Source organism: Typopeltis vanoorti, chromosome 21, assembly GCF_054136105.1.
Source record: "Typopeltis vanoorti isolate ZY-2024b chromosome 21, IOZ_Tvanoo_1.0, whole genome shotgun sequence".
NCBI classification, from domain to species: domain Eukaryota; kingdom Metazoa; phylum Arthropoda; class Arachnida; order Uropygi; family Thelyphonidae; genus Typopeltis; species Typopeltis vanoorti.
In genome coordinates this window covers 58,704,808-58,724,783 of record NC_143569.1, presented here as the reverse complement: position 1 = coordinate 58,724,783, position 19,976 = coordinate 58,704,808, and the positions used below count along the sequence as shown (strand labels likewise).

Sequence of the window (19,976 nt, the reverse complement as noted above, 5' to 3'; positions counted from 1 at the left end):
GCTCTGAATTTCTAATCAATTCTGTCTTCAATCTTAGTCTCACACATTAAAATTTGTCACATTCATTTTTATAAACGTTTCCAGACAATTTGTCTAATGGAAATCTGCCAATATAAGATTAAGATGATCACTTAAAGTTCTCTAATAATCTGTCCACATTAGACCAATACATAACAATTTTCTTTCCTCTAACATAATTGGGAAGTTGATAATAAAGTTCTGTACTTTACCATTTCTTGGCCAGGATACCTGGTTCATTAGATCCGTTCACCTATGTTGAACTCGGCTCGGTACTTCCATCAGATCATGTCCATGTGGTGGGTCACGGTAGTCGTCTGATTAGGCTTTACTCTGTACCTGACATTGTATCTCTGTGTATCTGGATCTGCTGCCGATCATTCTCATCTGTTCTGCCAGTTGCAAGGAAACACTCCGCTGCTTCCTTCCGATGGGAGGCTTGGCGGAAGCTTGAAACTATTGATGCCGACATCTCACGTTTGGCACAGCTCGGAATCTATCAAGCATCCAAAGGAAAGGACTCACCATCCAACATCGTCATACCACCTTGAATCGATCAGGCTTACATATGACTGACATATGTAACAAAATATACGAAACTGGACACCTGCCAAAAGAATTTAAGCACTCGACATTCCTACCAATACCTAAAAAATCTAAGACAATCAAATGTGAAGAGTACTGAACAATCAGCCTGATCAGTCAAATAGCATAAGTTATTTTATATATCATCCTAGAAAGAAATAAACATAAAATCAAATTGGAAATTAATGAAAATCTAATTTTGAGGAAAATAAAGGAAATAGAGAAGGAATCTTCAACATTAGAACTATTATAGAAAGATATCTGGAGAAGCAGAAAGAAGTTTACTTATTTTTTTATTAAATTCACAAAGGCTTTTGACAATATACAACATGAACTACTAATAGAATGCATCAAAAAATTAAGAGTAGATGGTAAAGACCAGATTACTGATAAATCTATGTTGGGAGCAAACTGTCTCAATCAAAATATCAGGAGAAATCTTGTAGGAATTCCCAGTAAAGAAGGGTGTCATACAAGGCTATGTTCCTTCTCCTATATTGTTTAACCTCTATACTGAAAACATCTTCCAGCAGTTAGAGGAATTTAAAGGAGTCAGCATAGGAGGCAGAAATATAAACAACTTAAGATATGCAGACGATATAGTACTGCTGTCTGAAAATAAAAAAAGATCTTCAAAACCTACTAGAAGAGATGCCGAAACTAAGTGAAAAATACGGACTTAATTTCAACTTCAAAAAAAAAAAAAAAAAAAAAAAAAAAAAAAAAAAACATGTTAGTAACAAAAGAAAAAGGGAAAATATCTGATATAAATATTAAGATCAGAGGAAATACCTTAGATCAGGTAGAGAGTTATATATATTTGGGTCAACTAATTATAGAGAATGGAAAGTGTGATAAGGAAATATTAAGAAGAATAGAAATTGCTAGATCAGCCTTCATTAGCATGAAAAACATTCTGACCTCAAAGGAAATTCTGACAAAAACAAGAATTAGGCTGTCAAAATGCTATGTATGGTCAACACTGTTATATGGAACAGAAACCTGGACAATATCAAAATATTGTGAAAATAAACAAAAAGCCTTTGAGATGTGGATCCTCAGAAGAGAGTCCAATGAATTGCCAAAAAAACTAATTTAGAAATATTAGAGATTATTGAAGCAGATAGGACTCTGTTGAAAACCATTAAGAAAAGGGAAAACCATCTATCTTGGTCACATCATACTAAGGCATGAATCCCTACAAAAAACACTTCTAGAAGGAATGATATAAGGAAAAAGAAGTAGAGAAAAACAAAGAACAGGTTGGATGAAATTCTAAGGACTGGACCTTTTTGTCTTATGAAGAATGTAAAAGAGAAGCACAAAACCGTACGTGGTGGAAGCTCATGGTAGTCAACCTCCTGGAAGAAGATGACATTTAACAAGACATTGATCAGATTATTAAAATATGGAAAACAACAATAAAACAAGGTATCCAGTTAACCAGAAGAACTGTTATCAATACAATGCTGTATGAAGATGATCAGATTATATTACAAGACAATGAAGATAACTTTCAAAAATCAGTTTATGAATTAAAACAAAATAAGCCAACAATACAATTTAAAAATTTCACAAAAGAAAACAAAAGTCATGGCATTCAAGATCATGTTAGATCAAAGATAGTTATAGAAAATAAAATAATAGAACAGATGACAGAGTTTAATTATTTAGGCTGCATAATAACATATCTAAATGATAAAGATATAGGTGAGAAAAATAAGGAAATTTCAGAAAATTTGAAATTATCAGATCTTATATTTCTGTCTTCTAAGGCACTTTTTACTGATATAAATCCACCTACGTCTGGATCTTCCTTTGGTTCTATTTCCTGCTAACCTGGCACAGAACACTTGTTTTGCTAATCTTTCCACTGTTAACACATTTCTGAATGCTAACATTGGCAAGTTCTTTCCTAATATCTTCATTTTTAATATAATACTGTCATTAATGCGTCTGTTAACTCCACTAATCTTTCTCAGAATTCTCATGTCTCTGATCTTTGATCAAGTGTTTCATTTCTAACCCAGCTCTCAGATCCATATGTTAAAATTATTTTGAACGCTGTCTTGTATATAGCTAGTTTAGTGTTTTGACTAATTTCTTTCTTATTCCTTATAAATTTATTTAGCTGACTTCCTGCCATATCAGTGTTACTAATTATGTTGTCTATTTCCATATTTTAATTTGCCATCTTCACTAAACATTGTGCCTAAATTGCTGAAATATTTTCCTTATTCTATAGGTTTTTTTTTCATTCAGGATACAGTTGTTTTTAACATTTCTGCTTATTGTCATTGTCTTTTTATTGTTGATTTTCATACAAATTTATTACAACAGTTGTTCAATTTAGTTAAGGAATCTTACAGACTTGTACTGCATTTATTCAGAAGTATAATGTATGAAATAAAAGAAGTATAAAGTAAAGAGTTAAGATTAAAATCACCAATTTTGATATCAATATAATACCACATTTCCTTCATAATGTTATCCAATAATGAATAACAGTGGAGATAATGTGCACACTTTTTGCACACCTGATTAACATCAAACCAGCTTCCTGTACCTCCTTCAGTTCTAACTGCTGACAGTAAATTAAAGATGCCAAGAAATTATATTTTTAGTTTAATCCTTTATCCAAGCGTAAGCAAACAAAGTTTGCACCTGAAGTATTTTCAGGACTTAGCAACTCCTCATATATAGAGGTTACTGACTTCACATCACTTCCCTTAGCATCCCATAATGCAAAGCACATATCCTTACAGGCATGTATAATTTTATGCATTACCGGAAGGGTCACTACCCAGACTGGTTTCGGCCTTTATTGATCAAGGTCTCATCAGTGGGAGCCAGACCCTTCCTGTTATGCATAATATTATACGTCTGTAAGGATATGTGCTTTACATTATGGGATACTAAGGCAAGTGATGTGAAGTCATTAGCCTCTATATATGAGTTGCCCAGTCCTGAAAATATTTCAGGTGCAAACTTTGTTTGCTTACACTTGGATAAAGGATTAAACTAAATTTATTATTGTTTGCTTACATTTGGATAAAGGATTAAACCAAGAATATAATTTCTTGGCATCTTTAATTTATAGTATAACCAAGTGTAAAAGCTTCCAACAACTATCTCTGATCCAGAGTATTTTAATAATAAGGTGTAAAAGGTGTGACATCTTTGGTTACTCATATATGAAAATATGACTTCTGCATTACTTAAAGCTTGGTATCACCTCTGGGTCTGGCTCCCACTGATGAGACCTCAATAAAGGTCAAAACCGGTATAGGTAGTGACCCTTCCCGTAATGAATAGCATTATACATGTCTATAAGGATATGTGCTTTGCATTATGGGATACTAAGTCAATGATATGAAGTCATTAGCCTCTATATACTCTATATAGTTGTTGCCCAGTCATGAAGCTACTTCACACGTAAAATTTGTTTGTTTACACTTGGATAAAGGATTAAATCAAGAATATAATTTTTTGGCATCATTAATTTATAGTATAACCAAGTGGAAAAACTTCCAACAGCTGACTTACAGCTTAAATAAAGATTATGTATTATTGCTTGATATAATGTCCCATTTACACTATATAACTGTAGCATTTTGAAGAGTTTCCTCTTTGCACCATGTCATATACCTTTTCAAGATGTATTAAACTTAAATATAAATCCTTGTTATATTCCGAAGATTTCTCAACAATTTGTCTTAAAGTGGAAATCTGGGCCTGACAACTTCTACTTGGACTGAATCCAGTTTGTTCTTCACCCAGCTTCCCTTTCACAATTTTTCTTGGCTGTTTCTGAAGTATACTTGCTTAAATCTTACCAGGAACACTCATTAGGGAACCCCTGTAATTCTCACATTGAGTTTTATTTTCCTTTTTATAGATGGATACTCTGAGAGCTTTACTCCAAACATCTGTAATTCAATCCTATGACCAGGTCTTTTGAGTTATGCAGTGCAGGTAGTACTGTAAAATTCTTATACCTCCATGTTTGAGCATTTCTGGTCAAATTTCATCTACTCCAGCTGCTTTTCCACATTTTAGGTTTTTGATGGCTTTTCAACTTTAATTGAGGATATGTATTCCTGACTGTATTCCTGTTGGGAGTTTTTACCACCATCCTGACACTGCCTGTTTCATTTAGCAATATTTCAAATTAATTACTCCAGACATCTAGAATATCATTATCTTCAGTTTTCATGTCACCTTTATCATCTCTGATTCCTTTTATAATATTCCTTCCTCCATTTCTAAGCTTTTTCAGTAACGTCCAGAATATTTTGCAGCCTTTCTGATATTTATTTTCTATGTTCTTACCAAAATTTCTAGTCTTTACTTTCTTACATTCCCCCCCCCCCCCCCATATTCTCTAAGAACACAAGCTGAATTAAATGCTAGGAACTTTTGATATGCTTTTTTCTTTTTTCTTGACTGCCTTTTTTTTTTTAATAAAAAGTTTTTTAAAAAAGATTTTTAAAATTAAAAAATTAAAAAATAATTTGACTACCATGCCTGTAACTTAAGCCAAAAATGAAGGTTTATGTTGATAATTAGTTCTTTCTCTTAAAGCAGCTTTTTTATTATTTTATTTTTTATGTCTTCCAATTCATGAACGATTTTAAAACTATAGTACATTAGTACTGAGTGGGTTAGGATTTTTTTCCCTATTTTTATTAATTTCATACATATATATAATTTTTTTATTTATTTTTTTCAAAATCACAATTACTAGAGGCCCACTTTGGGCCTCCAGTAATTGTGCAGTGGTCTCACGCTATGTGATGAAATTCACCACAGTGGTGAATTAACCATTTGGTCAATCAGGCTATTACTACAAATTGTGTGCGTGTAGCAGCTTACCTATCTCACTCACTCACTCACACACACACGCGCGCGCGATTAAAATTAATGTCTAGAAACTGAGAGATACCAAAATAGAAAAAGTACTATTTATTATTTGAGTGCACAACTAGTTTTGTTTTTTTTTAGAAAACTTCATCGGGCACATAACATGCATTCTGAATGCCATAGTATTGTTGGGCATGTTGATGCAGGTGTGATCTTGTGTAGAGTGACAATCAGATAGGTTATAGCTAAGGTTAGTATTAAGATGGGACCAGATTGAGGACAATTTTTGTTGATTCCATGATTCTTCTCCCCAATTCATTGTAGCATCTAAAAATGTTTTCTGATTTGTTCCAGATCACTAGATCAATGACAGAATCTTCCTCGTTAATGCAATCAGAATTAAAAACATGATTAGATAGTGTGCTGGCCCTAGTTCTGCCATATGTAATGTCTCTCACATGTTTTTCCATATTCATCTCAATGGATTATTCCTGTCTGACCAAACTGGGGCACAGAGATTCATTGGATCCCTCTCTGCCTCTTATAATGTATATTTAAGTATTTCTCCTTTCATGGTATGCACTTGATGCAGTTTTCTAAGAAAACGAAACTAGTTACACACTCAAATAATAAATAGTGTTTTTTCTATTTGGTATCTCTTGGCTTCTAGTCATTAAATGTATTTAATCATGTCATATACCCGAGTAAATCTGTTGCATCAAATATATATCATCATCAAATTCCTTTGTACCCTCATGGGGTGTACAGGATATTATGATAGCACTACATGAAAAACTTACATCACTACTAACTTCTTATAAACAGTTTTCCTCCAAATCAATCTGTTATTGGTCAAGACTCCAACATTATCAGATCTTATATTTTTGTTTTCTAAGGCATTTTTTACTTATCAATTCACCTATATCTTGGTCTTTTTCCTGCCAACTTGGCAGAGAACACTTGTTTTGCTAATCAATCTTTTCCCATTCTGTTTAAGTGACCATAGCACCTGAGATTATCTCTGCTAACACATTCCTTGTTTTGACTAATTTCTCTCTTATTCCTTATGAATTTATTCATTTGACTTCCTACCCTACCGGCTTTGTTGATTCTGTTCTCTATCTCCATATTTAATTTACCATCTTCACTAAAAATTGTGCCAAAGTAACTGAAATGTTTTACTTGTTCTATAAGTTTTCCATTCACAATGCAGTTGATATTTTCATTGTTTCTACCTATTTTGTCTTTGTCTTGTTATTGCTGATTTTCATATCAAATTTATACAACAGTTATTCAATTTTTTCAGGGGAATCTTGCAGACTTGCAATGGATTGTTGAAAATTTATTTATCACTAGGTTAGACTATAATAGATTTAGTTTAATCCTTTATCCCAGTGAGAGCAAACAAAGTTTGCGCCTGAAAATATCTTCAGGACTAAATATAGTGTTGTACTATCTTATCCAGTAAGTAGTGCAACACCAAGGCAACTCGTGGCAAAGGTGGAGCAAGCTACCAGGCACTTCTTACTTTGCACTACTTACTGGATAAGATAGTACAACACTATATTTAGTCCTGAAGATATTTTCAGGCGCAAACTTTGTTTGCTCTCACTGGGATAAAGGATTAAACTAAATCTATTATAGTCTAACCTAGTGATAAATAAATTTTCAACATCTTTCTCTAAATCCAGAGTAATTTTCAAAAAAGGTGATAAACCTTTTGGCAACTCCCATAGGCACAGATGACTTGCTACTGCTTCTGCCTGGTATCTCCAGCTCTGGGCCTGGCTCCCACTGAAGAGACCTCAATAAAGGTCGAAACTAGTCTGGGTAGATGGCCAATCCCTTTAATGCATAACAGTATACATATCCACATAGGAAATGTGTTTTGCATTATGGGAGATACTGGGTTAGAAGTGCCTGGTAGCTTGCTCCACCTTTGCCACGAGTTGCCTTGGTGTTGCACTACTTACTGGATAAGATAGTACAACACTATATTTAGTCCTGAAGATATTTTCAGGCGCAAACTTTGTTTGCTCTCACTGGGATAAAGGATTAAACTAAATCTATTATTGCAATGGATTGATTTAAAAGTATAACATCATCTGCATGAAGTTAAAGAGCTGAAATTAACATCTTCAATTTTGATTACACTTTTTTTCATATTGTGATCCATGTAGGTAATGAATAACAGAGGGGATAATGTACATCCTTGTCTGACACCAGAAATAACATTAAATGATCCTGTACTTCCTTCAGTTCTAACTGCTGACTTACAACTAAAATAAAGACTAAGTATTGCTTAATATAATGCCCATTTACACCATATAACTAGCAATTTGAATAGCTTTTCTCTTTGCATCTTACTATATGCCTTTTAGGGGGTAACAAAACTTAAATACAGATCTTTATTATATTCCCATGATTTTTCTACTATTTTTTGTAAACTGAAAATCTGATTCTGACAGCCTCTATTTGGCCTGAATTGAGCTTGTTCTTCACCAAGCTTCACCATCATTGAAAAATTGGTTAGGGCCCGCATTCAGAAATGGGTTGACAGTGATTCTCTACTTTTCACTGAAAAACATGGATCTTTCCTAAGGGAAGATCATGTTTTAGCAACTTGCTCACATTCTATAACAGTGTTACCATTCAAGTAGACAAGGGGAATGGATACACTATGATAATTTTAGAGTTTTCTAAGGCTTTTGACAGAATACAGAATGGTAGACTGTTGCATGAATTGGAGAAAATTGGTTTGGGTTATACAATATTAGCATGGATAAGAGAATGGCTGACTGACAGATATCAGAAAGTGGTATACGAGGGATTTGAGTCTGCAAAGTTTAAGTTAACAAGTGGTGTACCACAAGGATCAGTGCTTGGTCCACTGTTATTCAATCTGTACATTAATGATATTGGGAAGGATTTGACAAGCGACATACAGCAAATAGCTATATGTAGCTGATGATGCAAAGATAGGTAGGGTAATCAGGAATGCTGCTGATATTCAATCTTTGCAGAATGATATGAATAGGCTGGAATTGTGGGCATGGGAAAACTGGTGTCAGTTCAATGTCAGTAAATGTAGTCATTCACTTCGGCATGATTAAATATCCAGTGTCATTCTATATTGGTGGGATTAGGCTAGAAGAAACTGATGAGGCTAGGGATCTTGGAGTGTTAATAGATAGGAAGTTGAAGTTTAAGGACCATGTGACAAAGATTGCAAATACAACTCAAAAGATAATTGCAATGCTGAAACAAACATTTACATGTGAAGATAAGGATGTTATTTTGCCTCATTACAAGGCCTTGATAAGACCTCATTTGGACTATTGTATGCAGGTCTGTTCTCCTGGTTTCCATTGTGATTCTGATATATTGGAGAGAGAGAGAGAGAGTAGAAAGGAGAGTGTTAAAAATGATATCAGGATTGTGGAATACTGATTATGAAGACAGATTGAGAATTTGCAGACACTAGCAAACAGGAGAAAGAGGGTTGATATAATTGAGAGTTATAAACTTCTAAAAGGATCCTACAGGATTTCAGTTGATGGAATTTTTCAGTTTATGGAGTGTGGGGAAAGGATGAGAGGGCATCCTTGGAAGCTGAGAATGAAGGTTGCGAAGATGGGTGTGAGGACTAGATTTTTCTCTCAGAGGGTGGTGCATGATTGGAATGGATTACCTTTGGATGTTGTGAGTGCAAGCAGTGTGAATGAATTCAAGAATAAGTATGATAGCTGATGCGTGTAGTATGTGGCTTCCCTCGATGAGTCTCTGACTCCAGGGAAGTATCTCTTAATAATAATAATAAGAACCATTCCAAGAGAAGTCAATAAATAATAATAGGAAAAGAGTAAAAACAATGTTGATTTTTTGGAAATTATAATTTGTTTCATTAATTTTTGTTACTAGAATGCCTCTTTATGTTATGCATATTCTTCTGCATTTCTTACAGTTAAAAAAATTGTTTAGAAAGTTATTTATTACTAATTGAAAATATTCTATTTTATCCATTCTGCTGCTACTTGCTAGCTGGCAAATCTGTTTGCTATGGGTGAGCTGGTGAGCATGTTTTGCTAAGATCTGTAAATACGAGGGGGATCTGGAAAGTTCTGATAAACACCCAGAACAAAATTACATTAAATTTCTATTTGTAATAATTTGTTCTTTTTCTTTCTTGTGGTTGTATCAATAATTTTAATACCATTTTTGTTCTTTGAATTTATCAGAACTTTCCCTTATGCGTGTGTGCATGTAAAATAGCTTACCTACCTTGCATATTATACAAAGGGGAGTTTTAGGGTAATTAAAATTTACACATTCACATACTAGTTTTTAATTTCCAAATTACTTAATTTGTATTTATATCATTATTTGCCTTACTATTGCTTTTGACATAAGAAACATTGTAACATTCTCACATAAAAAAACCTAATTTATAATAATAAATGGAAATGCTTTAGTTTTTTTGGTAATGCAGCAAATGAGCACTATGAAAACATTCTTGTATATTGGCATATCTCAACTATACATTGCTTGGAAAGAAAACAATGGACACCATAGTGTGAGGAACAAAAAAGTGAAAGGAGGTTCTACATAAAATGTAGGACCTCCTTTCACTGCAATGACTGCTGCAATTCTACAGGTCATACTTTCCACAAGTGTACGTCAATGATCAGTGGGAATTTTGGACCATTCTTAGCTGTAGGCATGTAATGAGGTTCTGGACTATTGTCCAGAACCTCATTAGGTAAGGATGGACATCTTACCTCACCTGACACTCCAGTTTATCCCACAGATGTTCAGTAGGGTTGAGATTAGGTCTCTGTGGTGGCCAGTCAAGCGTGGTGATGTTCATGTCCACAAACCATGCAGTTAGCAGCAGCCTTATGACTTGAAAAAAAAATAATAATAATAATCAATGATAAAAAATAAAATTACAAAATATTTTTGTAAGTTTAGATGATATGATTGTTTATATTCTATTTGTATTTTATATCTATTTGTATATGTTTGTAATTTGTTTATAGGCATATGCTGCATGGATTAGGGGTTCATTGTTCTTTGAATTGCAAGAATGGCAGCCTGCAATAGAATGCTTCAGGAAGGCTCAGTAAGTTCATTAGTTTGCTCTTGAAATGGACAAGATGGAATACAAATATTATTATTTAATGTAAATTTGAACACCTTTATAGGTGGTATTGCTTTTGGTCCTAATCAGTTTATATTAATAACATTTGAGATTTGTATCCTCTGAACTGTCATATATATATATATTTTTTTTTTCATCATAATCATCAATTTTGTGATATCTGCCCTCAATGGGTATGCACAGGAAACTATCAGAACACTGCATAATTAAGTTTACATTATTACTAATCTTCTATCAGCAATATTCCTCCAGATTAGTCTGTCACTTCTCACCATTCCTCTATTGCCAGCTCTTATATTTCTGCCTTCTAGGGTACTTCTGATTGCATTAGACTTAGATCTTGGTCTTCCTCTGGAGCTTTTTGTCATATTATCTGTTTTGCTATCCTTTCCTTTACATTAGTTCTGCTTACATATTCTTGAAAACTAACAATGATAAGTTGCTTCCTAATATCTTTGTTCTTAATATGATGCTGCCATTCATGCCATCTGGTCATTCTGATTTTTCTCAGAACTCTTCTGTGGTCTTTAGTCTTTGATCTATTATATTTTAAATCCAACTCTCAGATCCAAAATTAAAAGTTTGAGCAGTGTCTTGTATATTCATCTAGCTTGCCATCATATCTAACTTTGCTTAATCTACTTTTCATTGCCATATTCAATTTGCCAAATTCATTAATAATTGTGTTTACATTGCTGAAATATATTGTTCTACAGGTCTCCATTGAAAATTGCAGCTGAATTTTTCCATGTTCAGCCTATTTTCATAATTTTGATCTTTTTATTGCTGATTTTCATGCCAGATTTGTTATTAAATCTGTGGATTGGAGTTTGCCGTGGATTAGAAACCTTTTTGTAAAGATGACGGATCTCTTTTTGATGACTGTAGGAATTTTGGGTTTAGCATTTTGTGCTAAGATTTTTTGCAATACAATTAGGGTTTAGGCACCAGCACCTCCCACTCGACGGAGCAGTGACCAAGCCTTGCGACTTTATCTGGTACAGTTGAGGGTATTCATTTCTTCATGTTATCAAGCTCTTCTACCGTCATCCAAGGACTTTAAGAAGGTAGAAGCAGTGTCTGGATAGTTCTCCTGTTGTTCACTGCCAATCAGGAATGCAATACTTGCTACATTGGATCTACCATTTGTTCTTTAAAGTCTCATGTATTGGAATGGTAATAGATTGCAATATCCCCATACCAGAATATTTATATTTCACCACTAAAATGAAATGCAAACAAACACACACCACTAATATCAACAAATTCCACTACCGAAATATTATTGCACACAATACAATCTAAACACCTCCTTGAAATTGAAAAAGTTACTATTATTGATTTCCAAGAAAACCAAACTCAAATTATGTTTCTCCAAATCTTTAGCAATAAGACCCAATCAGAATGCTAAACACACACACACACACACACACACACACACACAGAAAAAAAAAAAAACTATCTAATCTCACCCTCTTAATAATTAAAATAAAATAAATTATTCCCCATCAGTCTCGAACCACCCGAACTCCCTGTTTCTCTCGAACCAACTAAACTCTTTGTAAAACATAATCTTGAACCACATAGCAAATTGACAGTTTTGTGCTGCATTAGTATCAGATTTCTATCACATAGCCAGCACACCATCATTTGCCAATCTTGGATATACTTGACTAGTTTTTCTTCCTTTTTTAATTTGTTTTCAATTTTTTTTTATGTTTCAGAATTTTAATTCTTAATTCTATAGTCTATTTGATTTATCATCTCCTTGGTTTACCAGTTTCATTCATGTTCATTATTATTACGGGCAACTCCAAGGAGTCCTTAGCCTCATCGAGGGAGGCCCTAAACATCATGTCCAGAACAACTATTCAGCATCCACACAGTATCTATCATACTTTGCTTTGAATTCATTCACAGTCATGGCACCCACAAACAGACACTGGCAGCTTATTCCACTCATACATCACTCTCCAAGCAAAAAACCTAGTTCTAACATCCTTGCTAACCACACTCTTGCCCAGTTTCCATGGATGGCCCCTAGTTCTCTCACCACCAGACCTGTTCTGAAAACTTTCCTCTGAATTAATCTTGAAAAACCCTTCAGTAATTTGAATGTCTCAATCATATCACCTCTTTTCTGCCTATCAACCAATTTCTGCAACCCACAGATCTTCAACCTGTTCTCATAAGGTTCATTCCATAGACCAGCTATCATCTTGGTCACTTGCCTCTGAATTCTCTCTACTTCCTCCCCATCAAGAAGAAACCCTGGCACCCAGATTTAAATCAAGGCTCAATAAAGTGGAACAATAACTTGCTTGTCTCTGCTCGTCAAAGCTTCAGTAACCAAGTGATCTGATGAGCTGATTTAACCACTTTTGTAATGTGCCCCCTAAACTTTAACTCCCTGTCCACCAACACTCCCAAATCCTTGTTCTTGTCAATCTCCTGGAGTACATTTCCACCATATGGTATACTGCTGCTATTCTTTTCACCACAAAATGCATAACCTTGCACTTTGCCATATTAAACTGACATCCATTCTCCTTAGCCCAGTCTTCCAATCTATCCAAATCATCCTGCAAAATTTTAACATCATGTGGATTCATTATTGCTCTACCCAACTTTGCATCATCAGCAAACAAATGAACAGTTCCTCTCAGATCCGTTCCTGTATCGTTAATGAACAAATTAAACAGCAGTGGTCCAAGAACAGAACCCTGCAGCACACCACTAGTCACAGGACTTCTTTTGGACTCTACCCCTGAATAAACTACACTCTGATATCTCTCCATCAACCACCCTCCTATCCATCTCGCCAACCCTATATCCATCTCCATATACTGTAGGTTTACTAATTAGAACTTTATGTGGTATCCTGTCAAAGGCCTTATCAAGGTCCAGTAGGATCACTGTAAACCCATTACCCTTATCCAGTTCAGCCGTCACTGTGTTATAAAACGTGAGCAAGTTTCTGAGGCATGATCTATCCTTCACAAAAACCATGCTATCCCCCATAGAGTATCCAATTATCACCTATCCATTTCTGTATTTTTCTCCTGACTGCTTTCTCCAAAACCTTGACAACGACTCCTGATATGGTGATCGTCGGTAATTTTCAACAGCAGTCTTGGAGCTTTCTTTATGCAGTGGAACTATTTTCCCCTCCTTCCACCCCCCCGGGACTAACCCAGACCTGAGACTCAAATTAAATAAATTGGTCAAGGGCACTGACAATCGTTTGACTTACATCTTCAGGGGTAAAAGAAAAAACAACAAAAAAGAGAAATTAATAGTTCATACTATCTCCTCCCCCATGCAACAACGCCTACACAGTTACTCCCACACAAGAGTAGTTTGGCATTATAATAGTGCCAAATGGGACAGTCTCCGAGACTACTATGCTTCATTCCCCGTGGTTAGACTATTGTTTCCGGTCTTCCAGTCTAGACATATGCACCGAACTCATCACCAAAGTGATCCTCACTGGCATGAAAGCATATATTCCCCACACTGCTCAGACCTGCCATCCCCTAACTAAACTCTGGTTCTCAAAAAATGTGCCAAGGCTGTACAAATGAAAAATCAGGCATACCACAACTGGCTCAAATCAAGAACCCCATCCTCATTCAATGCCTATACTGAAGCCCGAAACAAATGCAAGAAAGCTATCAATACTTCCAAAACAGATTTTGAACTGGCAAAAAGCAGGAAGCTTGCAGCCTGTCCAAACGGCAGCCGTGCCTTTTGGTCCCTTGCCAAGGCAATTGGCTGTAACTTTTGCCCTACACTATTCCCACCTCAATTATACCCAGATGGCAACATTACCCATAGAAAAAGCTAATCTCCTGGCATCACACTTTGCCTCCATTGCACACATAACTGACAATGGCAAATGCCTTCCAGTCATTCCAAAGCCAAAAAGACATCACAAACCTGCTGTCTAAATTAGACACAAAAAAGTCTCCTGGCCCTGACGGAATTCCTCCAATTATCCTGAAGGTCTGTGCATCTGAACTGACTCCTATCCTATGTCACCTGTACACACTCTCTTACTCCATTGGTATATATCCCAAAACCTGGAAACTGGCCTATATTCAACCCATTCTTAAAAAGGGTGACAAATCACTGCCATCTAACTACCGCCCTATCTCACTCACTTCAGTCCTATTTAAAGTAATGGAGGAAATCATCAACTCTCAAATCCTAAGCTATCTTGAAGGTACCCGGCTATTAAGCGACCACCAGTACAGATTTCGCCAAAGCCGTTCAACAGGAGATCTACTTTCATACATCACCCATAACTGGACAAACCCTATGGAGAAATACAGCGAATCCCAAGTAGTTGCACTTGATATCTCCAAAGCCTTTGACCGAGTCTGGCACAAAGGCTTACTAAGCAAACATCCATCATTTGAACTGCCTCTGAACTTCTGCAGATGGATTGCCAGCTTCCTGTCTGGATGCATACTATGTGTGATGGTAGACGGCTCCCTATCCTTTCACCATCCAACTAATGCCGGGGTCCCTCAAGGCTCAGTTCTCTCACCGACCCTCTTCCTTCTATATATCAATGACCTACTTCAGTTGACCTCTAACCCAATTCACAGTTTTGCAGATGACAGCACACTACATTCCCCCCTTTCATTTGACAAACCATACCCTACACAACTCACTTCAACCCCCAGAACATCAACCACCACTGCCCTTAATTCCGACCTCCAAGCCATCTTCTGATGGGGCTCAGACAACCTTGTCAACTTCAACGCTAGTAAAACCCTGTTCTGTCTTATTTCTCACAAAAAAGAATCATTTCCCCCCAGCATTGTTTTCGATAACACTCAAATTCACAGACAAGGCGAAATTTCTCTTCTCGGAATTACCTTGACATCAAGCCTCTCCTGGCATAAACACATCACATCCATTGCATCCTCAGCTTCCAAAAAACTAGGTTTTTCTCTTTTGCTCAAGATACTACTTCACCTCAAAACAGCTGTTAACTGTACAAGTGACAAATCCGCCCAGCTCTTGAATACTGCTCTCACATCTGGAGTGGGGCTCCAAAAAGCTCCCTCAAAATGCTTAACTCAGTACAGAGAAGAGCAATTAGACCAATAAATGACCCATCCCTCACCAACTCTCTCCCCGCACTTTCACATAGATGCTTGGTCCCTGCAATCTGTATATTCTATAAATACTTTCACGGGAAAGGTTCATCTGAAACAGCATCAATAATTCCCCCACCCTGTACTAAGCCCATTGGAACACATACAGCTGCCACCCAACATCCTTTTGCAGTACACCTCGAAACCCATAGAACAAGTTTCTTCTCCTCCTCATTCATCCCTGCTACTGCAGTACTGTGGAACAGTCTTCCCCCTGACTTATTTCCTAAGAAATTCAATATACAGGCGCTCAAATCAAATGTAAACAAGTTTCTCCTTTCACAACCCATCACCCATATACGGTACTAACGTACTATAGGTTGATCAACCAACCTCCTGTATATGGGCCCAACATTAAAAAAATAAATAAATAAATAAAAAATAAAAAAAGCAAGAAACTGCAGGGCAATTACATGCCATATCCACAACATTTAGTGTAACTCTACATTACTCTTACACCCCCAGTCAGGATTAAGCAGTTGCTGAATGTGGAAAATCTTGTAAGGATAACAGCACACAATTTGCCTTATGAATTTATGAACTGTGCGTACAGGTTTGTCTAAAGACCGTGCAGCATGCCATGTGCTGATGCTGCTTCCTATGACATTTGAATTCCTTTCTTCCTCTAATACTGTGGCTACTTCCTCTACTGTCTGCCATTCGATGGACTTTCGTCCTCTGCCAGGTTTGATATCTAAGGAACCTGTCTGTTTAAATTTCTGGATCATTTTGCAGACATAGGACCTGCTTTTAATCCCTTTAATGTTCTGAACTTTTGTAGTGCTGTCAAGGCACGGCTGTTGTTTTGATAAAACAACTTCACAAGAAGTGCTCGATCCTTTGCTAATGGTGACGTTATGCTTTTTTTTTTATGTCTGATCCACACACACGAAAGGCCACAAGACCTATAACACACTAGTGCTGTGTGTGGGCAAGAGGAATAGAAGAAAGGAGTCTGTTCACATTTTACTTGAACACATTATCTGCTCACAGGCAATGAAATGATGCATTCCACAGCTAGCTACTTGGAGACATCTGTCATTTGCATAAATAATACACAGTGTTTCACTGCATGCCAGGAGTATCATATGTAATTTACATGTATTGCAGTCACCCTAGCGGCAACTTTTAGAACTAAGTTAGTTTTTTGAGCAAAATAAAATTTCATTGCTGCACACATCATGCTAAATATTAAAACATTCCACTGAGTAGTTACCCAGTTGCAGCTTTTCAAAATGTGAATTTAATTATAATCGCCCTGTACATTACATAAAAAACGTGTTATAAATTACATACAAATTAAATTACAATATATGTTTGGCAAAAGTTACAAATTTCCTAAGGATGTAGTTAAAGAATTAATGCATAGTGCTTACAGAAAACTATGCAGAGAGAGGGAGATTTCAGTATGGAATATGCCCACCCTGAACTGCAGTGCAGCTCTCACAACATCATACCATGCTTAGCACCAAGTGATTCAGGAGTTCTTAAGGCAAACTAGCCCACTTCTCAGAGTATAGATAAAACCTTGTTTGTTTTCTGGAAGGGAATTTCGAGCAACAATGCATCTTCCTATTGCATTCTATGGGGGTTGAGATCTGGGGAATATGCTGGCCACTTGGTTAGATTAATATCTTCAGTCTCCAGAAGTATCTCCACTGCTAATGTGTGATGTATTGTCATCCATAAAAATGAATGCTTTGCCTATAGCACCACAGAACAATCGAACATGATGTTGAAGAACTTTGTTGCATTATCGTTCATCATAGTCCATTTTTCCAGTACTTGTAGTTCAGTGCTTCCATTAAGCATAATGCCTCCCCACACCATGACCCTAGCATCACTGTATCTATCCCTTTCAAGAACATTCTTGTGATAGTAAGCAGTGCCACTTTCACACCAGATCACGTGTCATCTAGAATTGGGGGAAAGACCAAAATGACTCTCATCTGTAAAAAGTATAATTATTTTTTATGGATACAACACCACTGAAACATGCTGTATGATGAGCTGTGAATAAAGGGACGCAGACTACTACAGGCCTACTTGTTGCAGACCTCTTGTCACAGCTTGTCGAGATATCCATGCACCTGTGCTTGAATGGAGCTGACTTGCAAGCTGACCTGCCATGGCTTGTCGATTATGTTTTGCTGTTATAACCAAAAATCTGTCTTCATGTTCCGTGGTAGATCAAGAGTGACCTCTTAGCAATCTTTGGAAAATTGGTTAGAAATGCTGCCCAGAGTCTGGATACAATGCTCTGTGAGATACCAAAACTCTCGCAACATCAGTAATTCTGCAGCCTTCTTCCCCATATGAAATCATCTAGATGATGTCTTTGAGACATTACAAGACATCCAAGTTTGCAACTTTATTCCTTCACGAAAAGAGCTTACTTCGAACACAATTTGCTTAGTGCAGCCTTTTGCCTTTTATCCTATTGAGTGCTACCGCATGACCTCTGGCGCGATTCGAAAATTTGAATGTGTACTGCTTTCTACTCAAAATAGTCAGTTATACAAATTGCCACATGCTGATTTGTCTAAATTTGCAGTTGTATTCTTTGGAAATAGTGTTCATCCTTAGGTTTTGGACACCAGTATTATTGTATTCACTTATAGTTTTATAAGAGACAGGTTTGTAATTCTTCTCATCATTCATTTATACAGGGTGTCCAGGCCAGAGATATCCAGAAATACACACATGCATCTCAGCATCTGTAAGGTTTCTTAAATTTTTTAAGAAACCTTACTGATGCTGAGATATATGTGTGAAATAAATTATACTGAGGAACTCATTAAGTTCCTCAGTATAATTTATTTCACATATATTTATAATTTATACATATAATTTATGAAGGTTAGTAAAGTTCAATGTGGGCACCTTTTGTAGTTCGACAGATGTAAAACAATACTCTAGCTCTTGCCAAATGTTTTGCAGTATCTGAGGCATTATTAGAGTAACTGCTGCAACAGTACACTGTTTCAAACCATCCAAATGAACTTTTCTCTAGTACACACAGTCTTTAATAAAGCTCCATGCAAAAAAAAAAAAGTCCAATAGAGTCATATCTGGAGATCTAGGCAGCCAGGCAGTTGTGCCTCCTCTTCCGATCCAACATCCAGGAAATAGCCATTTGTATGCTGTTTTTGTGCATGACTGTGTGCACATACTAGTGGCCTTGATAGGAAATCTCTCTCTCTCCAAGATTTGTTTTGGCATGATGAAGTGTTAATCCACTCTCTGGCTATTATTTTTTTTTTTGTTTTGTTTTATTAAGAATTACTTACAAATGTTCTACATATTCTAAATGAGATTTAAGCCTGGGTTTTGTTCCACCACTAATCACATAATGCCAGTATTGTCATTGTACTTAACTGAAAAGCAGTACACAAAATCCATTTATAGAATACTCCTAAGTTCTTTGTTGTAGTATAATTTTACTTTGTATTTCTACTTATAAAATTCTGATTTATTTATTTATTATTATTATTTATTTATTTTTTTTTTTCAGAACCATCTATGAGAAATTATCTAGTGCTCTAAATGAAGATGAACAAGAACTGTATAGACAGCGAGTAGAGGAATTAATGCCTAATATACGCTATTGTGCTTACAACATTGGAGATGAATCTGCAATCAATGATCTGATGCAGATGCGTTTGGCAAGCAAAACAGGAGGAAAGGATATACTTGCTGTCGATCTTGATGTATGATAATTATTTTCATAAATAGGTTGTTTCACTGATCTTTGTATTGCATGTTTATGTTGAAAGCAATAGTTTGCTTAGAGATAGTATTTATAGCATTATTAACTATTACTCGAAGAATCTATCCAAATTGTCATTTACAGATGTGACCAGTAGAGGAATGCTTACAAATTTCACATTATATGTAAGTTTCAGACATCACACTTAGCATTCTTCTTTAGAAAAATCACCTTGATTAATTTTTCTCTTGGCCTGTTTCATTGAGTAATCTGCTAGTTTGTTCTTCAGTGTTTAGTCACACTAAAGAAGAAATTGCATTTTTTTTTTAGTGTGGCAAAAAGATTCTTGCAGCCAAAACATACAAACAGTGATGGTTAATCTTGATTTCCTGTTGTGTATAATATTAACATTTTATTTGTAAGTGGAGGTTTCTGTGGTTTAGAAGTTCATAAGGCATATTCTGGTAATTGG

At 35.9% G+C, this 19,976-nt stretch overlaps 1 protein-coding gene across 1 annotated transcript in view; it reads left to right on the top strand.

The window, feature by feature from the left end:
- Srp68 (signal recognition particle 68) overlaps positions 1-19,976 on the top strand; it is a 156,687-nt gene that overhangs the window by 44,685 nt on the left and 92,026 nt on the right. The window contains exons 5-6 of the mRNA XM_090411049.1: positions 10,506-10,588; positions 19,310-19,505. Coding sequence (XP_090267175.1) covers positions 10,506-10,588; positions 19,310-19,505 — 279 coding nt within the window. The remainder of the gene's footprint in view (positions 1-10,505; positions 10,589-19,309; positions 19,506-19,976) is intronic.